At 41.9% G+C, this 23,607-nt stretch overlaps 1 protein-coding gene across 1 annotated transcript in view; it reads left to right on the forward strand.

Annotated features, from left to right (window-relative positions):
- Adamtsl1 (ADAMTS like 1) overlaps positions 1-23,607 on the forward strand; it is a 359,842-nt gene that overhangs the window by 213,144 nt on the left and 123,091 nt on the right. The window contains exon 16 of the mRNA XM_059255823.1: positions 198-327. Within this exon, the coding sequence (XP_059111806.1) occupies positions 198-327 (130 nt within the window). The remainder of the gene's footprint in view (positions 1-197; positions 328-23,607) is intronic.

Here is a 23,607-nt window from a genome sequence, read left to right on the forward strand (position 1 = left end):
ATCCACTGAGCTGCTCTCCCAGCCCTAGATCAAGTGATGCTTAACAAGACTGGCAGTGCTGTGCTTCCACTGTAGCTTCTAATGTTCAGTGAGAGTCCTACCCATCAGAGACCTCCCACCAGCTGCCTGTCTACACCTCATCACCCCCAACAAACACCCACTCTGCACTCTGGCCTGACAGTGTGATTTGTACACAGGTGTCCAGGAGGCTGTGGTGAGCTGCCTGAACAAACAGACCCGGGAACTTGCTGATGAGAACCTTTGTGTGACCAGCCGGCGGCCCCCACAGCTCCTGAAATCCTGCAATTTGGATCCCTGCCCAGCAAGGTAAGGGATGTGTTGCCACCACTGCCAACCATGAGCATATGCTGAGCTGGGTGCATCTCTCTATGGGCAACACAGGAACACTTATTGTTACCCAATGTTTTGAAAAGCAATTAGCGTCAGTTCAAACTTCTAGTCAAATCCACTTAAATTTAATTGAAAGCAGGGCCCCAGAATTCTAGCCCAATCAATGGTCATATAGTCCAGAGGCTCTACGCACTAAGCAAATTTATGGCATGGCTGTTATGTGCATGTAGCATTCTGTTGCTTTCCCCTGAAGTGAAAATGAACTGACTACAGACTTCATGATCTTTTAGCCTGTATTCCAAGCCCTCACACCATAGTAATAAACTGGCTTTCAAATTACAGAGTATAGGGTACTGAAGCATCTGGGTGGTATAACTGACCCACTGTGAAATCTGTGTGCACACAGCATGCAGATTCATTCTAGCATGCACTGGGGTGTGTGTGTATCATTCCATATGCGGAAAATCAATTAGAGCATTTCATTGTTCAGCCTTGCCTGTGTCTCATTATCGCCCAACCTCGAGTCTTCGCTAATCAATCCAATCACTGCTTTGGTCCACACAATTTTATGGTGTCTCGAGAAATTTGCCTTTTAGATACTTTTTTTGGAGCAAACCCCCTGTATGATTCTGGTTTGGAAGGGATGTGTTTGAGGAACTAAAGCCAGACTTGCAAATCTACAGCTGCGTTGAGGAATGTTACTGGATAAGGTCATGTCCTAGATATGAAAGGAATGCTGCTTCTGAATATTTCTCATTTCTCTGAAAAATACATCATATAAGAGTCATTATATTGTTTTCAGGTGCTAACAGTAGTTTGCTGGTAAAGCCTGTGTGCTGATTGTCGTCTTCCTTGCCAGCCCTGGTAGTTTCCTTTTGTTGGGACTTAGAAGAGACAGATCCAGGCCTTCTCTAATCACATGACACAGACCCATGGTGACTTTCTGGTCACCACAGTTGTTCCACGTATTGATCTGAATGGCAAGACTGAGCTTTCACCTTCAAATATAGAGGTGAGCATGTGTCACCAGTGCCACATCCTCCAAGGCAACAGTCAGCCACTTGCCTGGAACAGCATCGCACCCATCAGAGCAATAGCCAGGAAAACAGAGTTGAGGGCTGGACAGAGAGAAGCTAGATCCAGTTTGTGAAATCCCAAGCAAGTTTATGGCATGACTGCTATATGCATGTGTCTCTGCCTCAGCTAGTCCCTCCTCTATCTAAATCTCCTGGCTGTTCGGGTGTGTGACCCTATGGCTTTACAAAGAATACAAACTCCTCTACCTGGTGACAGTCCCCCATATTAAAAGAAGCCTTGCAAGGACTTTGGCCAGAAGGCCAACAGGCCTGGGTCTCATCCTACCTCCCACCAACTAGCTGTATGGCTATATGGTGACTGTTCTGTCTGTTCCCCGACCACAAAAAGAAATTCTTGGACAAGATAACATGAGGTTGCCGTGCCTTGCATAAATATCCCGTGATTATTCATTATTCCACAGGCAAAAGTGTCACCCAGCTACCAGCTCTTCTGGGTGTTGTTAATTGCTGTCATTTATGTCCTGCTCCTCTTAGCACATTCCAGTGGTGTGGTGAGCTGAGGCAAAGCCAGGGAGTCAGTACTTGCTGACATGTATAGCCACTGAATCCACTCTTTCTCTGATGAGAAAATAATAATAATAAGAAGAAGAAGAAGACAAATATGCTTTCTCATTCTCAAAGAACTAAGGGTAATTCAGACAAGGTTGCTTTACCTGTGGTCCTTTTTAATTGATTCTCCTGTGGACTATTTTGGGGTAGTACCTTCAGAGCAATCCTCTCTTCCCGATCTCCGTGGGATAAGATGTAGACACATGTTTGGTAGAGATGTAGCCACGTGCCCTTCCCCTTTCCACCCTCAGTCCATTCAGAGGTTATTTAGATCTTTAGTTCACCATTCTTCAGCAGGCTTCTGAGTTCTCTCTCTCTCTCTCTCTCTCTCTCTTTAATGTGTCTTATGACGGGCACAAACTGTCTGCACAGTCTTTTATTCTCTTGGCCTTTGCTGAACTCCACATGTTTTTGGGGTGGGAGAGAAAACCATGGCATTTCTATACAACATACAGAAATTCTTCAAGTCTTTACTTTTGGTATCTGTGAGGAGACAACTCCTGAGTGAGTGTCAGTTCTGATGACTGCTGGGGAGGAAGCCAGCAGTCTGTCATACACTGGGACTAATGCTATAGCATCCAGAGTGACAAAGGCCTCTGTCTTTCTGGAGCAGCTTCTGAGGCCACACTTGGTCCTCCTGGTTTCCTCTGTGTGAAGCTGAGTTGGTATCAGAGGCACATGTCTGACTTTCACCAGCATTCCCACATGTAGCTTTCAGGCCTTGTCACTCCCAGCAGGAGAGGTACATTCCCAGGCTGGAAGGACTCTCTGGCTTTTCTAGCTTTGTGTGTATGTCTGGGTGCATATGTGTACATGTATACAATGTTTACCTTCTTTAGATAACTTTTAAAAAGTTTCTATAGAAGGGGCTAGATTTTTTAAAGCCCTTGCTCTCAGCTTTAAGTCTTGATCCTTCTCTCTCAACCTCAGTGATCTAGAAATCAACAGGTGACAGGTGATTGCTCACCTGGAAACCATGTTTGTAATTGGGAAGGTTTGGTGAATGTTATGAATGAGAGCTGGAAGGCCTCACCATTATTCCTATCCTATCGACTCTCGTCCGTCTTCCAGATGTTTAAAATGCCGCTGTTAGTTTAGTCTCCTTCTCATAAACTTAGGGCCTTAATTGTCAAGATAAAATGTATATATAGGATTATAGCATTTATGTTATCACTTGTACACAGAAAAGGATACTCAAAGTAAGGAAGGATACAAGATGAACACCGATGGAGGGGACAGGGGCAAAGACGTTTGATAGTTAGTGATAGCCATGGAAAGTTTGATTCTGGGAGGGCAGGGATCAGACTGTGGAGGAAAAGTATTCATTCCTTTGCAACCTCCCCTGAAATTGGCCATAAAGCATTGGATGCAGTCTCTCTTGTAGACCACCAATGAAAACTTTCTTCAAAGCTGATAGGAAGGGAGTTACTGTCATGGAGAAGGGGACTCCTTTGTGCATATTTAACACCAGGTAATTTGAGTCTTGGTGGCTATACCATCCTTCCCAGTGTGTCCTCAGTGGGTGAGATTGGCTCAGGGAAGATTTTCAAAAGAAGCTAAGACCCATTGTGGGTCAAGAAATCAGTCTCCTGTTCCCAATTAAACAAACAAACAAACAAAAAAGCTCTCTTTGGGTGTTCTAGTTATGTAAGTCGTTCCTGAAGAGACTTATTCTTAAAACTCAAGGGAATATCAAGGAGAAGAAGGTAGAAGGATGAGAGGATCAAAATAGCTCCTGTGGGATAGTGTCTTTGACATGATAGCAATGCTGTAGTCATGAACTCTGAACAGTATGGTTGCCTGAATATAGCCTGGCCATAGCAGCCAACATGCCACTGTGTGGGGGAGAAAGATTCGTAAGACCCTACCCCTGGATGAAGAACTATGGGCAATCAATGGCTATTGAAGGAGAAGAGAATCAGTGTTCTCTAGGGATGAACCTCCTGATAGGTTCTCCAATCCTAAGTGCTCAGTTCCAAACACATGTACATTCAAACAACACTAACTAGACCCAGTAGATTGTGAGTCTTGCCCCAGTAATCAGGAGCTGAGGTGGTAGTTGTGACTCACCACACCCAACATTCTAAAAAGTTATCCCATTTTAAAGATGAAAATGAAGATCTGAAAACATCCATAGCCTTTAAAAAGTTAGCCAAAAGTGACCAAAGAGCCTTAGATCTACTTGCTAGTCTTTTTGAGTGTCCTAGGGATGTGAAAGCTTTATAATGAGCAATGCTAAGTGAAAAATGGAACTTTCTGAGCAACAAATGCTGTGTGAGTTTTTTTTAAATAATTTAAGAATTTAATAGCTGAATACACCATAATCGCGTTATTTCTATCCTTCCTTCCCCCTTCAGTTCTTCTCATGTCCCCTCACCTCCTCTGGAATCATAACCTCTTCTTCTATAATTATTATTGTTAGACACACACACACACACACACACACACACACACACACACACACACGTGCACATCTTCGTCAGGTATGAGAGCACATACCCCAAATCCCAGAACACAGAAGTAGAATCAGGAGGGTTATGAGTTCCAGGCACACCTAAGGTACCTTAGCACCCAAGTCTGCCTCAAAAATTAATAGTGAAGAAAAACAAAAACAGAATCACAGTAGTCATTCAGAAAAATATAATGTCATCTTTTAGTTTTGCTGAGAAATAATAGTTGTAATTTAAATGAAAGCATGATATTTTTAAATTCAAGAGTTAAATCTGATTATATTTCAGCTAAGTCTTAACAAACAAGTGACTATCTCCCTGGTTTATAATAGCAGTGACATGAGCAGGCAATGCAAGCCAGAAGTCACCACTTTTTTAAAAAATGTATGACTGTTATTAATTATAAGCATTTGATAGCTTGGCCAGTGTGTGTTGAAAAGATTTGGTAAATGTATGTGGAGGAGGGGAACAGAGTCAGCAATGAAAGCCAGATGGCTGAAAATGAAGGAAATTCCAGGCAATTTCTACAGCTTTGTTCTAACATACTTCTTAAACTAAACTTTTATTTCTGTGCAACGGAGAACAGCTGAGTGGTGCCGAGGAGATAAACAGTGGAGGGGGAGCTCCTAATTCCAGGAATGAGACTCTTCTATCTTCCTCTCCCTCTCCCCACCCCCGGCAGTATCCTTAATCTCTTTGCTCAGTACTAGAACTGTTCTTAGAACTAACAAGAATAAAAGAAGCTGGGAATCCTTATTTAAGGGGAGTGTTGGGGTCACAGAGTCCCCTCTTTAAAAGTAGACCAGAATGCACACTTTATTATGCACTAACAAGACCCATACAGACTGATAGCACATGATTTCCAATTTCAAGTTTTCTTTTATATTCGCTTAAAATGCCCAGAGCATAAGGTGTTGCCTTTTAAGACAGCCATGTAGCCATGTTTTCATTTAGTTGATGGAGTTTTCAAAGCATCACAGGCCCCGTGGTCTTGTTTTAAAGGCTGCTATTTCAACACGTCCTCTAAAGATTGGTTTATCTTCTACTGGTTCCCCAAAGTTTCCATATGCTGCCTTTTGGCTCTGTCCACACTAACTTTTAAAGCAAAAGCACACTGAAGCTCACCAGCATCCACAGATATTAAGTCCAGATTTGGGGGTCACGTCCTGGTGTTGATGGAGTACTAACTCTTACTACTATTGCCTTGTCTGGTGTATCCAGGTATATCATCCACTCTTTCCCTTTCTTCTACTGATGGGTAGGTTACAACACAGGAGCATGCTTCTTAAATGTTGGGCCAGTAAAACTCATTTGGCCAGTGGATACCTGTGCTACTTTTCCACCAGGAATGCTAGCCCAGGGATCAGAATTGTTCTAGTAACATTTTGATATCAACAAAAATAAAAATAACCTTGTAAGGAGGCTAAAATGACTTTATGCATAGATGACACTGTGTGAAGTTAGAGAGAAAAGGAAGTGACTAAATGTACCGTCTCGACATGTCGCCTGAAAGAATGTATGATTCATTCTAAAATGAAGAAACCATCAGCTTTAGGAAAACCGTCTAAGTCCTAAGAAGGAAGCTTTTTCTGGTTTCTTAACATGTAAGAAATTGGACATCCCCTTAGACCTCCAAACCCTGCCTAAGCTCTGTGAAGTCTTTACATGGACCATTGACTGTTGTTAACTTTATGCACAAAAATTAAAGCAGATAGAGTTTTACATTTCAATCCTGAAAAAGTAAAAATGAAATGGGCATCTTCATGCCCAGCAGGCGGCTGGAACTAGTCCTCAAAATGACCAGAACACAAAACCCCATCTTGAAGATGTCGCCTGTTGAGGGAAGACTTCAAAACAGCAATGACCATTACATGGTTCTAAGGGAGCTTGAGGCTTCAAAGTGGCTTCTTCCTGAAGGAGGTGAAGCCTGTGCTGAATGGTGAGGCATAAAAGTAGGGGTTATCTGGGTAAAGGAAAAAGAACATGTTTCAGAACACAGGAAAGGACAAGAAGTGAATGCTTTAAAGAACAGGCCGAGGCCAGACACAGGGAGGCCTCAGGTCATGGAGGTGTTTAGACTTTATTTCCTACAGTAGATGGAGCTCAGTGAAGGAGTGTAAACAGGGTCACAAAAGCGCCAGTATTGCTTGGATAAAGATGGCCCTTGCTGACCATCAAAGACACTAAAATAGTGATGGCTAGCTTTTATAACCTATGTATCTCAACTATTTCTCGTGGCAGAATCAGAAATGACATATTCTGCGTGACATTTCCAGTGAGTAAAGCAGCAGAAATGCCGACATTTTGTTTGCTCCCTCCACTAACACAGTATGTGCTGACTTAGCCTGTCCAACTGACAAGACAATGGTGCCCCCGGTAAGGGCATCATAAAGGAAGTCATGATCAAGCTGGCTAAGGATGCTTCATCCCTGGAGCCCTCCCAGCACTAACAATCTGGGATCCTTTGAAGATAGGGATTACTTCCTACAGAATCAAAGTTTTGCAAATGAGAAAGAAAATGTGCATGGGTCTTATTAGAAAAAAAAATATCTGGAATCACATTTAACACACAGAAACATCTCTGCACAAAACAAGAACTGGCTTCCATGATAAAGAACCATGACACATACAGAGAACAGGATTTCACTTTTCAGTTGAAACACTTAGGCCCGACATTCATGAATAGAATACAGCTGTAGACAGAAATGGTGAATGTTTTCACAACACCTTAATTACATTTGTATGTGTGCAAAGGATATAAATACACTGCATCCCTCTACTTAGAAGTTTATGATGCCCTTAAAGATAATCAGAATTTCTCTTTGTTCAGTCTCCATTGAATAAGTATTTACTGACTGTTTCCTGAGCCAGTCATTGTACTGTGGTTATAGTCATGGGCAAAACCCTTCTTGTTCTCTGAAGCTGGGAATACCAGGTCTTAGAGAAGGTCAAGGCTTTTTCTTTTGGGTATGGCCACTTGTTCATTTGTTTGAGTTTTTGTTTTGTTTTGCTTTGGTGCTTGAATTCCATCTAGGGCCACAATCATATTTTGCATGCTCTATACTACTGAGATATACCTCAGCACCACATATTTTAAGCCCTGACATCTTACAAACTGCTCTTCTCAAGGTAGATTTCAATTAAACAGCCCTTACATTCTTCACTGCACCAAGAGCTAGCATACATATACCAGTCATCTATCCCATTGTTCACAGGTACCCTGAGGATGGAAATGCCACCACCAGGTAGCATGTTCCTAGGGACGCAGTGATGAAATGTTAGGAGTTTTACAGGTCAGAAATCTTACAGCTTACAAGTAGTTAACAAAATTAAAGTGGCACCTCTCAGAGTAAGGATTTCCTGTTTTAATTTTTTTGCCTTTCCTGACACTCTGTCTCTAAAGTCTTGGAGTTAATGGCAGTCAAAGATTTGTCCAGAGCTTTGAAATAATTATTATGGGTACCTGAGAGCACACAAAGATTTCCCTGGAAGTTTTAAGCAGAAAACCTCATCCACAGTTTGAGATAAAGAGCTTTTTAGAGTTTGCTATCTCTCAAACTGGAGAACAAGCTGTCAGAAGACTAGAGAAAGGCATAGCTCAAATGACATGTTTAAGAACACAGAATTGAGAGGGAAAAAACAGCTCTGCATTAGCCCAGCTCCCAGGCACACTCATGTTCATTGACTTACTGTACTGTTCTTGGGTAATTATTGTCCTTAGGCCTGCACAACATACAAGGGTCACAGACTACATTTGGAACAGGCAGGTGAAGGTAGTCCACTCTCTGTAACATGTACTATCACTACTATCCATGAGTGGATATGTCACTTTTTTGGCCACTAGAGAAATCTAGCCATTTGATTAAAAAAGCCAGGACATTTCCTCTCCCAGGTGTAGAGCCTGATAACTACTCTTCTCTGGGTGATGGTATAAATACATACAGAAGCCATGATTTGCACTATGAGCACATGTGCCTCTGGGAGAAGGAACTCATTATCATCTCAGTCTTTTTGTTTCCTTTTATTGAAAACCATTTTTTCCCAATAGAAAGAACCATGGCAAGAATAAGGAAACATTCAGGATGAACTGAACACTGTGGTGGTTTGAATGAGAATGGCCCTCATAGGCTCATATATTTGAATGCTTAATCACTAGAGAGTGGAACTGTTTGAAAAGATTAGAAGGACTGGGAGCTGTGGCCTTATTGAAGTAGGTGTGGCCTTGTGGAAGAAAGGGTGTCATTGGAGTTAGGTTTTGAGGGTTTGTTTTTTTGTTTTGTTTTTTGTTTTTATTTCTTTAAGTTTTGAGGTTTTAAAAGCCCACACCAGGCCCAGTGTCTCTGGCTGGCTCCCTGCCTATGGATCAAGATGTAAAGCTCTCAGCTCCAGGGCCATGCCTGCCTACATGCCACCATGCTCCCCACTATGATGGTAATAGATTAGCACTGAAAATGTAAGCAAGCTCCCAATTAAATGTTTTCTTTTATAAAAGTTGCCTTGGTCATTGTGTCTCTTCATGGCAATAGAACATTGACTAAGATAAACACCAAGAGGACACTTCATAATGCTAAATATTCCCCCATCAAAAAAAATGAAGATTGCTTAAAGTAAGAAGACAAGATGGGGCTTTTAACTCAAATAAATGTGGTGGCTCTTGTTTCTTTATGACCTTGGGTTGCCTACTTTAGTTTCTATATGTTTAAGTTGCCTTACCTGTCAAACAAAGATAATTATTTTGACAACAGAGAGGGCCTCTACAGCAGACAGAGAAACAAGAAATTTCCAGATTCCTTAAGCCTTATGGCCTAAGAACTTTCTATTTGTTTCCTACTAGTGGGAGCCCACAGAGGTTTCCTAGTGAGATCTGAGATTCTTTTACCCAGCAGGAATGTATAAGGGGATGACTTGATCATAGGCATGGTTACCAGGTGTTTGGAAGGGTCTGTACTTGCCTGTGCAGTATGCTTTGATCTAGTAAGGGGGAGGTCTTTTGCCCCACCCCTCAGCATTGTTATAAAAAGCCCTTTTGAAGAGACAGAAGGGGCCATTGAGTATTGACCCAGGTCCTCCCAAAGCTATCCTATGTTTCTGTCTGTCTCATCTCTGCCCTCTTTCTATCTACAAATTTCTTATTCCTCTCTCCTCTTCCTCCTCCTCCTCCTCCTCCTCCTCCTCCTCCTCCTCCTCCTAGGAACCCTTTAAAAAGGTGAGAGCTGGCCTCCCACACCTACTCATTGTAGTTTTTCCTAAAATTTGTTAACCAAGTAATGGTGGGAGCAAAGTTAAGAGAAGCTATGAATAAAATCTAGCCTCAAGCCAGCTTTTTACCTGAAAGGATCTGGCTTAGGCAGTGCTAGACAAAAAAGCAGGATAACTGGTTTCCACGGTATCCACAAGTTCTTCAGAAGGTGGAACCTGTTGGGATATTACATTTGAAATTATTAATTAATCTGATAAAGTGAGTTTTAAGTACCTCAATGAGATGAGGAGATGGGGACAAAGAAGACAGAGCTTGCCATCCCTGTCTTAGTCATTGTTCTATTGCTGTAAAGAGACACCATGACCAAGGCAACTCTTATATAAGAAAGCATTTAATTGGGAGCTTGCTTACAGTTTGAGAGGGTTGGTCTGTTATCATCATGGTAGGAGCATGGTGACACGCATGATACCAGAACAGTAGCTGAGAGCTATATCCTGATCTTCAGGCAGAGCCTGATGTAGGTTTTCAAAACCTCAAAGCCCACCACCAGTGACATACTTCCTCCAACAAGGCCATATCTCCTGATCCTTCTAATCCTATCAAAGAGTTCCACTCCCTCCTGACTAAGCATTCAAATATATAATCCTATGGGGACCATCTTATTCAACCACCACAATCCCTAAACATGTTCATGTATTAGGACCCACAACAGAGAAGGGGGTGGACATCCCTTTGGCAAGTAAGAAAACAACAGAGAATGAGCAATGTTGTCCTGACAGTCAGAGAATCCTGTGATAAGTCAGAACAAAATCATGAGGTTTATGTAAATGGTGCTATTCCTAGCTGGTTGTCTCCACAATATGTATGGAAGGGAATAAAGAACCTAGAAGAAAAAGAGAAACCAAGAGCGTAGACTAGGAAAACAAGAAAAACCCCACTGTGGTCCAATGGCCTGAGCCCACCTTTGTACAAGATTCAGTTTTCTAATGCTCACTTTTATTTGATGCAATTAATATGTCAGACATGGTGTGTTAGCTGCTCTTTAGTTGTTGTGATGAAATATGACCAAAAGCATCGTCTCAAAAGAGCCTGTTTTGGCTGATGGTTCCAAATAGCTAATGTCCATAACTGCCAGCTGTAAACTGTCTGATCATATCTGTATCTACACACAGGAAGGAGAGAGGGAGAACAGGAAGTGGGGTGAGGCAGGAAACCTTTAAAGCCCACCCCAGTGATGTAATTCCTCTACCAAGGTGGCACCTCCTAAATGTTCCATAACTTCTCCAAACACTGTCACCAACTAAAAACTGAGTGTTTAAGTACATGAGCCGATGGGGACATCTATCATTTGAGCCACCACACCAGGCATGGTGCCAATCTCTTAATATATTATGTAATTTCCCCATAAATTTTTGATAATCCTATTCTTTTCCTACATTTAGATATAGCTAAATAAGTCTTTAGAGCAGTGTTACTCAATTTTCCTAATGCTGTGACCCTTTAATACAGTTCCTCATGTTGTGGTGACCCCCCAACCATAAAATTATTTCGTTGTTACTTCACAACTGTAATTTTGCTACTGTTATAAATTGTAATATAAATATTTGATATGCAGGGTATCTGATATGCAACCCCCAAAGGGGTCATGACCCACATGTTGAGAACCACTACTTTAGAGAGCCACATAACTACCAAGTGGTAGATCCAGATTTAGCACAAGGTGTATATAATTCCAAAACAATCACTAAAAGGTTGGGGGGTCAGTCCTTCCCTTTATCAATGATCATTATAGATCTATTGATCACTTCAGCTGCTACTTTCCCTATTTCAGGCACTCCTTGCAGGCTCAGGAATTACCTCTGGGAAAAGTATCCACACTAGTTGCCTGTAGCTCATAACCCAGTAAAGCTAACAAACAAGTTACAAGGTCTTCATTCTTCATCCCATGCTTCCAGTTACCAAGAACAGAAAGCAGCTCCTGGAGAACGCTTTGCACTGAATGGGATGGAGTCAAAAATCCATCGGAGCCAAGACTTCTCAGGGCAAAGCCAAACCCTTAGGAAATGAAGCATGTGAAAAGAGGGCTCAAATAGACCTAAGTGAATCCTTTAAAACCCAATGCTGACTCATTAAGCATAGAACTCCTTTCCCCTAAAAAAAAAAATCTTAAGGAGAAATACTGAGTCATCAAGAAAGATGCAGCCTAGGCTTACACATCTGGACGATGCTAGAGACTGCCTTGGCACGTTGACGTTTTGCTCTGCCATCACAAACAACCATTGCCCCAGTTTGTGCTGAGCCGGTGTCTGCTAATGTAATAAATTATCGCCACCTCCTGAGCATGTTGCCTGCACAAATGCACACACAAACACAAACACACTTTCCTTTGCCAAACTAGGTCCCTCCTCCTTTTCTGTGCCATTTTTTAATAGTTTGGTAGTACTTCCCCCCTCTCTCCTCCAGAGGCTTATTCTCAAGCACTTGCCTCCTAACTATCCAAATTCCTAGCTGGCTCTTTTCTACCTATTATAAAAAGTACACTATTCCGATTTCTTTCACCCTCTCTTCTTATCCATTCAGTTCAATTCAACTAAGTAATAATAATAATTCAAAACTGCTTAAGTTAATAAACAATCTAGATGTACATTTCTTACCTCAAGCTCTTATTCCAGCCTTGAGATTATGGACTTGTATAAATTAGACTTAAGATTCAGTGAGTCTGAATTTTCCAAAAACTTGGCTACAGAGAGCTTGTGTAACTTTTCAGAGCTCAGTTTCTTCCTCTTTAACCTCAAAAGGGCTGTTGTGAGGATATGAGCCTTAAGTGCTCAGTGTGGTGCCTAGCAATATTAAGTTAACAGGTATTAGTTTGGGATTTCAAGGAGGGCAGGTTTATATATCTCTATAAGAAGTTGTCCCTATTTAGAGGAAGTAGGCAATTTTTGTGGACTTCAGAAAATTGGAGTTCCTGAGAATGTCTGAGCCAAAAGTATCCCACAATTAACTCTTGCCCTTGGAGGGTAGCAATTTTCTGCTGACTAAAGGAAAATCCAGCTTAGTTCAGTGAAGATTTTTTTTAATTCTTTCTCAGCTATAGACTCTAGAAGAAAAATTAGTCTCAGTCATAGACCCTGGGCCAGTCACTAAAAATACAATGGGAAAACATTATACAAACTAATCACTTTAGCACCATTCAAGGCATAAGAGCCATGGGCGAGACTTGAGCAGTTAGTATACAGGAACTGAAGAAAGGTCATCTAATGTAGATCGAGGAAGGGAACCACCCAGATAATTCTCTTTTTACTAGAGATGCTAAAGAGGTTTGGTTTGTTTGTTTGTTTTTTAATTGGTCAAACATGCTATTAGCATGCCCTTAGATACTCCCTAAGAATCTAAGGATAGACTTTTCCAAAGCCTTCAGGGTCATTTGTGCCTGGCCATCTGTGCCCTTTCTCTTTCCAAGGTAAGCCTTAAAATACTTGATTCTCCTGTATAAGGGCCACTCTAGTTATACTTAATAACTAGAGAGCTGACACATTTCTGTAACAGCAATTACAGCAGCTGGTTAAAAAATGGATCAAATCAATGTCCTGAAGGTTCCCTGGACCTTTGTCCCTATGGACACTATCTAGCTATCATTTCCACACTTCTGTGAGTTCTCCTAGAAAGTCTGCTGCCTTAACCACCTATTCTTTTCAGAAGGTAAGAGAAAGATTTAGCATTTAAAGCACTCCATTTGCCTTGCATCATGAGGCACCAGTGGGAAACTGGGAAACACAGGGCAACTTGGCTCTTGCAATCCCTTTACCATGCCATCATCCTTAGCTGTAAATTCGGGGATCATGAGCTCTGGGGTTGAGAATATTTGGCAAAGCTCTCTCGACTCTGTGGAGCTTGGGGTTGTGTAAGTACAAGGTACGGAACTATTATTCCCTAGTCCTCTTTGAGCCATCCCCTTCATCCCTTGCCACATGAGATATTTCAGAAGATTGGTTTTCTGGGCCCTGCTGTCTGATCTCTCTTCCAAAAGACTGCCTATTGTGCAAGTGTCTTTGGAAGCTTTGCCTAGCACACAGAGAGGGCAGTGTTAGAGAGACGTTTGTTTGAAAGTCAACCTCCAAGTTGTTTTAAAGTTTAAAGAGGAAAGAAGAGGTCAGGAAATATATGCCTTGGCCTTAGAAAAACACCACATGGGTTCCTGCTTCATTAGTGGCAGAAAGACACAGGAGAAGACTCTGTAGCTCATTCCTGAGTGTGCCCTGGATGCACTTTAGGAAATCAGATTGAGGATCATAATAATAATAATAAGTGAAGCTTGTTTAATGAGTGCACTTACTTGGGAAATTTTCTGCAACTTAAAAAATGATCTCTGAGGATAACAGACAGTTGCACCCCTCCCCCATGGGTCACATTTTTCCTGCCTCAACTCCTTCCCTTGCTGAGCAAACCAGGAAAATCACAGACTGTATTACCCAAAGCTCATATAGGTTTAAACTTTGTCAAGCTTTGGGATAAAATCACAGGAGGAAACTGTTAAAAGCAAGGTATTTATGGATGTAAAAATCACCACAGCTAGACAGACACATTTATCAATGCTCTTCTTTTTGAGAAAAATAAAATAATAAAATGATACTGGAATTCCAATCTGGGGAAGATGCTGACATAGAACCAGATCTTCTCACAAGACGCACCCGCTGTCAAGTTCAATGCTTTGCAGCCTTCTGGTAATGGGGGCCCATTTGTTTGCAATTGGGGGAAAGAGAGACAGTAAGCTGATGGCTTGGAGGCCAGGAAAGCCTGCTTTTCTCTCTCCTTTTTTCTGTGTTACCTGCCAGGCACTTACACAGATTTGAAGGCATATCCCAGGCACACCTAGAAATATTTTATGTGAAAACGAGCACTGTCACCCATTTTTATCTTTAAATTGATGGAGGCTGATGATAAAGCTGGCCCGTGGTGGAGGGAAATGAAACCACATGTGGGTTGGATTGACCCCACCTTGATTTAGCAGAGTAGGTGCTCTTTCCCAGCTCACCCTTGTGCACTCACCATCCCCGGGAAGGTATTCTGCAGAACAAGCTTGACAAAAGCTAGGCTACTTGTTAGCACACATCGTCTCGCTGCAGCTGTGCGTCAGACAGGTGTAGTCTGTGGTTCAGTGGGATGTACCCCTGACGTAAAGGAAGGTAGCAGGCTGGAGTCTGGTATGCACAGTGATAATGTCTGGCTATAGCTGTCTGCATCCTGAAATGTATAAAATTCCCTTTCCATATTTATTTATAGTAAATAAACACTAAATGAAAGTTCATCCTAACATTTGTACCAGTCTGTAATTGCTGGTCTGCCACATAAGGCATTTGGAGACATCTTCCACAAGCCCTAGTCTATGACCAGGCTAGGATCTGCAATGGATATACTTCCTAAATACCAAGTGTACACGTTTGTTCACAAAACACATTCACTACCTGAAAATGCCATTGTAAATACAGACTTTGTCTCCGAAGTCTATGCTCCATACCTTAGGTCCTATGCATCACGCCAGATAATACTGATCATTATATGAATGAATCCATATTTGTCATGGGCCACAGTGTTACCAACCAGTTTCTTGAATCAGGGTTCCCTCATTTTTGGTGATTGAGGGAATCATGACCATGTAAAGAATTTGGGGGTTATTTAATTCTCACTACATCCCATGACTTCAATACTAGAAGATCACAGGGTTTCGTTGTTTACATTCTTAAAAAAAAAAAAAAAAAGAAATCTGCCAGAAGTTTAGCCAGTAAACTTGTCCAGAATTTTTAACAGATGAGTGCCCCTCAGAGCCTCAGGTTATAGATTCTTTGTAGCTGGAGTTTTCCTGGTCCTGCCTGGCCCACAGTCAGGACAAATCTCTCTCACCCGCCAGTCCCGCAGCCGCTCAAACCCAACCAAGTAAACCCACAGAGACTTTTATTACTTATAAACTGTATGGCCATGACAGGCTTCTTGCTAACTATTCTTATATCTTAAATCAATCCATTTCTGTTAATCTATAAGTTGCCACATGGCTCGTGGCTTACCAGTATCTTAACATCTTCTCATGGCAGCGTCTCCCTGTTCAGCCTTCTTGTTCCCAGAATTCTCTTCTCTGCTTGTCCCACCTATACTTCCTGCCTGGCTACTGGCCAATCAGCATTTTATTTATACAGAGTGCTATGCATAGCACTTCTCAGAGGGTAACTTGGTCCAGTTCTTGAATTTTATCTGTGAAGAAAGAGGCCAAAGGTATTCAGCGACTTGCCCAAGTAGACGTTGGCTGGTAATGCTCAAACTAAAAGCCTGAAAATGATTCCCGACTTTGAATGGGGAGTTTATGATAAACAGGAAGATTCAAAGGCTGCTGAGGTGAGTCAGATTGTAGCTCCAGGGCCATGTCCTCAGTTCAAGCCCTGGTTCTGCCACTCACCGACATTATCCCTGACCAGGGCTTTAACCTCTCACTGTCTTCACTTCCTTATCCACAAGGTAAGGATTAAATAGTACCTGCCTTGGGGCCGGCACATAGGTTCCTTCATTAGTGTATGTGAAGCTTCTCCCATGAGCGTCTGGCTTTCCAGGAGCAGGCTGTATGTAGGAGGCCCCAGTCTCTGAGGACACACTAAAAGCTGACTAAGGTGGCAAGTGGCCTGAGGGCCCAGGGAATCACAGGTAGACATAATATAGTCTTCACTGGAAGAAGAAAGGATTTCCTTACCTTTCTGCAAAATGGTTTTATTCATTCTCTGTGCTTCAGTCTGCAACAGCAACAGTTGAGAATGATATGTGGAGCTGCGTGAAGACCAGTGCCTTAGGTAGACTTTTGCACTTTCTGTAGTGTCCATAGTCATCAGGGATGACTCCTGATTGTTTGGGGATGGAGAGTAGGGGATAACCAGTAAAGTGAAAAATGGAAGGAGGCAATTTAAAAATGACTGCATTCACAGAGTTTGCAGATTTTCCCCCAGGTAATACAGTATAAACAAACTGGAAATTCACTTGGCCTCCATATTGCATGGAGTAAAGCATTCTCCATGGTTTTCCCCAAGCTGTATGGGTTCTACTGTTATTCAGAATTCTTCAAGTGTCCCACTCTTCCTGGCTTCCTAGCTGGAAAAGTATGTAATATTCCATGTGACCTAGGAAATACTGGGCTGCATGAAGTCAAACAGTTCATTATAAGTGGGAAACAAGCAAAATTAAATAGAGTAGTTATTCTTAATTTAATCAAATAAGCAAAAAGGAGCCCTCAAGAACTATTTTCCTATTGCCCTCTCTTGTGCGTGAAAAATGTTATAGCAACAATGATCACAAGAATAACAATGGCAACCGCCTTCAGCTGCTTTGCATCTATTCCCTGAACAAGCTAGAGGATAACAGAGAAGAATACAGGTCAAAATCTAGACCAAGTATGGGGCTCGCTCCTCCATCCTTACTAACTGCATGATCTTTAAGTTATTTCAATTGCCCCAACATAGCTACAGCAGAGTGGCCATGAAGAACTAGTGAACTAGTGAGCACATGATGTTCTTGCAACAGTACCTAGTAGGCAACAAGTGTCGGATGGTACTGGAAGCTAGCATGGTAACTATCATCATCCTTATTCCGCATTAAACAAGTTGACATTCTAAGAGAGCAGCATGGTCAACATTATAAAACACTAATGGAAGCAGAGTCCAGCACTGCAAAGTTGACACTATGCTCACATGCCTCCTCCTTGGTAAACAGGGGATAAGGGTGCTTTGTCAGTTCTATCAGATCCAAGTGCATTTAAAAAATAGTGTTTCAAGGCTCACGGTCCTAGCAATAAATAACAGCATGTGAAATCACAAACAAATGAGCAATTTAACAAGGCAATATGCATCCTAATATGAGATTTCTACTTGCTCGGACTTTAGACAGATACAGTCCCATAAACTGTCCCAAGATAACAAAACATCTGAGTAAAACAGACTCTACACAAAGAAGTCTTTGAACCTAACTTGAAACACAATTTCAGGTAGTTTTTGTGTGGCAGATATAAAAGTATTTGTGAAATCCCTTTACTTCACTTGTCAAGTAAACAAAATCCAAGTCTAGAAAGGACAAGTGCCTCTGTAACCAAGCAGAACATCAGTGGGGATAGCAGCATCCTGTTCTCCAGAGAGATATGTGCATGTGTGCATGAGTGTGCATGTGTGCATGAGTGTGTGTGTGTGTGTATGTGTAGGTGTATCTGTGTCCAAAGGTAACATCAATGTATACATATCTATATGTATGTATGTTCCTCTGTGTGTGTCATGTGTGTGTGTGTGCCTGCGTGTGTGTGTAGATATATCTGTGTACAAAGGTAACATCAATGTGTACATGTCTGTGTGTATGTATGTCCCTATATGTGTGTGTCTTTGTGTGCATGTCTCTGAGTATAAGTATCTGTGTCTAACATCTGTGTGTATATGTCTTGTCTGTGTCTGTGTATGTCAGTGTCTGCATGTGTATATGTGTCTATGTCTAATTTCTGTGTATGTGTGGCATGTGCGCACCCCAGCTCTGATTGAATTAATTATCCCCTGTATAAATATCTGGCCGCTTCTGGGCCCTCACTTATCAAACTCCTGAGACAGAGATGGCAAGTTGTCTCCAAGGAAAATTACAGCCAGGCTTGGAATGGATTTACGGGCTGCTCAGTCAAGGAGAAAGGCCTGTGTGAAGCACCATGCCTTTCGTTGGAGCCCATTAAAAGCTAACAGTCCTTGAGACAGCCAGGAAAAAAGAAGCTGGTCATTAGGTATATCCTATCCAGGAGTGTCCCAGGCCCCATGAGTTTACAATGTGGTGATCTCAAGTCATTGTTGTCATGAAGGATTTGGTGGCCCAAAGTGCCTCTGCTCCCCAGCCCCTCTTCTAAACTCACAGGTACATGAAGGAAAACAAAGATAAGTAAGAGCCAGAATGTTCTAGGGGTATACTAAACTTTCTATTCAGCATTCTTTCCAGCGCTGAGGTGAGGATTAAAAATACCAGTTCGCCAAATGTCTCCTGCTTTCCTACACCTCATTCTGCCTGCACTTGTCTTTGCTTACACCTTTGCTGGCTATCACATATGTGTTAAGATTCAGCCTAGCACCCACTAACTGTGAAAGCCTTCCATGGCTTGACTCTCTTGATGCCTAAGCCCATATTCCATGCTCTCACACTTACTGGTTTCATAATCTAGACTGGGAGCCTCAGGAATAGGATTTATATTGGTTCTTTTTACTACTTTGCCCCTTTACAGGCAGGCTAGCCCACAAAGGTACTCCATAGATACTCCTGAAATGAATAAGTAAATGGATAGATTAGATCAAGGCCATTAATATGGATTTTAAGTGTCTGTGTTCTAATTATTCAGCCAAATACTTGAGATATAGAACACTAGGCTTTGGGCAATGGCTACACAGTTGCAAACACACTGCACATGTGACTGGACAAATTGCTCTTACAAACAAACAAAAATTCATTGTGATCAAAGATAATAAAACCAAATCTCTGAACCCTGACACAAAAGGCTGACAGTCACAAGCATTTCACTTAGAGAACTTATAAATGCAAGTGTCCATATACAATAGGCGAATTTAAAACTGTTCATGATAACTAACTCCAGGGACCCTGTTGATTTTCTGGGCCCACTACACTGAGTAGACCAGCTGGGTGATCTCTAGTAACAATTTACTCCACAGCCAGAAGTCGGAACTGAAGATATGGAAGGCTATGATCCCCAGAAGATGTAAGGAGGGCCACTGGTTACCTCTTCCTAGAACTTAAGGATTTGCATCAATCTTTAGCGTTTGTTATCGAGAAGATGCTCCTCCTGTGTGTGGCCATATCCTTTTGTTCAAATATGTCTCCATCTCAACTTTATCTTTTAAATAGGAGACAATTCCCTTTAAATTAGGATCTGTCCTATTGACCTCATTTAAAATTTTCTCTGTAAAAACCAAATCACACTCTCATAGATTATGCTAGGAATTAGGCCTTTCCATACACATAGGAGGATAGGGGCCGCAATTCAACCCATGATAGAAATACAGTACTTAGGTTTGTAGTGTTTCCCTGAGAAATATCACCTGCAAATCACTGTGTATGTAGAGATATCTATTCTGACGTGATGGCTATCAAATCATTTCCTTAACTCTAAAACAAAACACTGCATCCCAAATCTTAAGAACCTGTGCTCTACTTGGAATGATAAGTAAGAAAAAAACAATAAACAAATGAGATCATAAGGTGGTCTGGCACTTAACTTAGAACAGCAATGCAAATGAATACGATAAGGGGGGAGCTTGAATCAGACCTTCAGGCAGGAACAGGGAAATGCATCAGGCAGGGAATTTTGGAAACAATGTTCAAAAGTGAAAAAGCAAAGGAGTGTGTTGGGAAGTGACTGAACCCAGCAGAAGCTCACTTTATTTGAAGGAGATCACTCTAGATAAATGAGAGGCTTTACTATGGGAGTTTAGTGTACAAACACTAGCCATGTCCAATGAAATTAAGAAAAAGAAAACCTGGGATAAAAAACAAAAATACGTTGGGGTAAAACAACAAATAACACTATGTTGATGATCCAAGAAATCCATTATGTGACTTTGACCACAGGAAAACAACTTTGGAAACGTGGAATCAGAAATTTCCACCTAGAATTCTAGACAAGCCAACTAAAGTATCAAACTCCTGAGAGTCAAAGGAATTTATGTCTACACCACTAAGCTCTTGGGAAACTCATTTCTGAGTTCCATCAGGTGGCAGGAATTCTAATTTTTATTTCTATTGATTTTTAAAAATTGAACATATTTATGAGGCTCAGCATATGTTTCTATCATAGGCACAATTTGCCAGGTCAGGCTGATAATGTGGAATGACATCATACATCATTTCAGTTATCATTTCTTCATGTTCAGAACATTCATAAGTCTCTTTACTAGGTATTCCAATATTCGGTTCATTACTATGGATTGCAGGTGTCCTGCTGTGCTGTGTATTAGAAGTTGGTGCTACTACCCACTGTACCATCTGTCCACTAGCCATCCTCCTCTCTGTCTCTCTCTCTTCCTGCACCCTCTCACCTCTGGTACCCACTCCACTACTTTCTCTTTTCACAAGACCAGTTTATGTTGCTTCTGCATGTAGGCAAGAACATTCAGTGTTTAGCTTTCTGTGCTTGAATCATTTCACCTCATCTAATATCCTGCAGGCTCATCCACTGGCTGCAAACAATAAGATTTCATTTCTCTCGTGGGTAAATGCAAATTTCTATCCCACCTTAACACACAGTGTGATCAGATATTGGGAACCAGCATTGAGCTGTTTTCATTAATCAAGATGTATGTAGGTGAATAGGCATGTGGGTGTTAGGACGGCAGGTACCATTATAGAGAGTGTGGAGATGAGAGAAGATGCTGACATTTTACACAGTTGTCACTGGTCTTGGTGCTATTCTTCCCTTTGGCCCACTCCATGAAAGAGATGTATTAGAGGTAAATAGCATGCCACTAATGAGATGTCTCGTTATAAGCATGACTTATTCTCAAGAGCTATTCAGTTCCTTAAAAAATATAATAGGGGCTGGAGAGATGCTTCAGTGGTTAAGGGCACTTATGCTCTTGCAGAGGACCCAAGTTCCACTCCCAGAACCCACAACAGTCTGTAAGTCTAGTCCCAGGGAATCTGACTTCTCTTCTGACCTCCATGATTTCCTGCATGCCTGTGATGTGCATATATACACTCAGGCACAGACATAAACATAAAATTAAAATAAAGAATGTCTTAATAATATCAAACAAAGCTTACAAGTATCAATTGTAATGCTGATCACCTCCATTTGTTTATGTTGTTTTGAGAAATGGTTAAGATGGCGGGGCAATTGGCATGGTGGAAGCATTCATGTTGGCCACACAGTTCTCCTATGTAAGTCAGTGCTTTGCCACCTCAGGTGTTTGGTAATCTTGGCTATAGCTAACTATTTTTATAGAGTTAAAACCTCATGCCAAGCAGGCTAACTTCCAATAGAAGCATGGATCTATCTCCTGGTTCCTGAGCTATAGCAATTACAGTTTTATAGCAAGCCCTGGTTTTCCTGGTGCTGTTTATCATGTATGCTTTTGGTTAATTTTTGGCCTTCCAGCTTGTTTTTACTCTCTAACGTCTGCCATCTCCTTTGATCTTTTGTGTTTCTTCTAGGTCCCATTAAGGGGTTTTCTCAAGTGCGCTGGTTGTGGGAGATGGGTAGCACATCCATCTGCTGTTGCTGTGCGGAATGGCTTCCCTCTCTTCTTTGTCTATCTTTCTGTAACCCTCAATGATTCACTCCTCTGGTCCTTCAGGACAGAGCAGGATGGAGGGGTGGCCTGAGTTCAATTCCCAACTCTGAGGAAACTGCTCATTTCTCTGAGCTTGCTTATCTACAAAATGAAGAGGCTAAATTGAAGAGATTTCTCAATTGATGAAGTCCTTGCCTTTTGAGCATGAGGACCTATCTATAGTTTTTAGAACCCAGGAAAAATGAGTCTAGCACAGTACTACATACTTCTAATCTCAGTGCAGGGAAGGCAGAGAAAGATAGATCCCAGAGGTTTGCTGCCCAGCTACCCTAGCCTTCTTGGCAAGTTCCAGGTAAAGACCTCAGGTGAATGGTTCCTTAAAAATAACACCTGAGGTTGTCTTCTGGCCTCCACACATGTACACATACACATACGGAGAAAAAGAGAGAGACAGACAGAGAGAGAGAGAGAGAGAGACAGACAGACAGACAGAGACAGAGACAGAGAGAGAGACACAGAGAGACACAGAGAGACACAGAGAGAGACAGAGACAGAGAGACAGAGACAGAGACAGAGAGAGGAAGATGCTAACACCTGCCTACTTACTTCTGAGTTGTGAAGATTAGATGAGACCACTTGAGCCATGTAAATATGATGGTGATGAATGTGTGTCACATTTTCTGGATTTCCACAGTCTTAGCAATCAATGCATTGTTGCTACCTAACAGTTTCGCTCTATATCCTGGGTAAGCACTATTCCCACTTACGTATTGTCACAGTGCTAGCAGCGAATGCTAAGGAAGTTAAGTCAGACATGTCACAAATGCTCTTTCCCTCAGTGTCCATCACCAAAACCATGATTCCCTTCTCTCACATGTCCCAGGAAGCCTTATACACTATTTATTTACCCTGTCCTCACAAAATAGCTGGTATTTATTAAGCCCACAAAAAGGACATTTTCTGCTATCTTTGTGTCTATCTGTACCAGGCCCCAAACTTAGATCCTTACCCAGAAGTTCCCACTTAAACCTCAAAACAACCTTGTGAAATTAGAATTTCTGTTATTCCTGTTTTAAATGTGGAAGTTGCTAAATAACTTTTTCCCAAGATTTTCTTTTTTTTTTTTTTTTGAGACAGGGTTTCTCTGTAGCTTTGCACCTTTCCTGGAACTCACTTGGTAGCCCAGGCTGGCCTCGAACTCACAGAGATCCGCCTGCCTCTGCCTCCCGAGTGCTGGAATTAAAGGCGTGCGCCACCACCGCCCGGCTAAGATTTTCTAACAATTAGCAAAGCACAAGCCATCTATTAATAATCTGATCCCAGAGCCCAAGGCCAAGGTGGCACGGGCCTCCCTGAGCAACAGGTACTATTCTAGTTTCCAGAGATGATGGGATACATAAGGGTCCTGGTGACCCTAGTGCACAATCTAGGAAAGGAATCCAAGAAACAAATAACAACGGTGTATTGGAGATGAAACCAGGGAAGGGAGCCAACACAACTCTGGTGAAGAGACAAGGGAGCACTGAGGAGGAAGGACCAGCCCTGCCCAGCAGGGACAGAGATCAGAAAGAACAGACCAAAGGAGCTGGCCTAAGTGGCTGGACCGTACTACAGTCTGTCGGTAGATGCTGGTGTAAAGCTGAGCCTTTGCAACCTGAGCCTAACCC

The sequence above is a fragment of the Peromyscus eremicus genome, chromosome 2, assembly GCF_949786415.1.
Source record: "Peromyscus eremicus chromosome 2, PerEre_H2_v1, whole genome shotgun sequence".
Lineage (NCBI taxonomy): Eukaryota > Metazoa > Chordata > Mammalia > Rodentia > Cricetidae > Peromyscus > Peromyscus eremicus.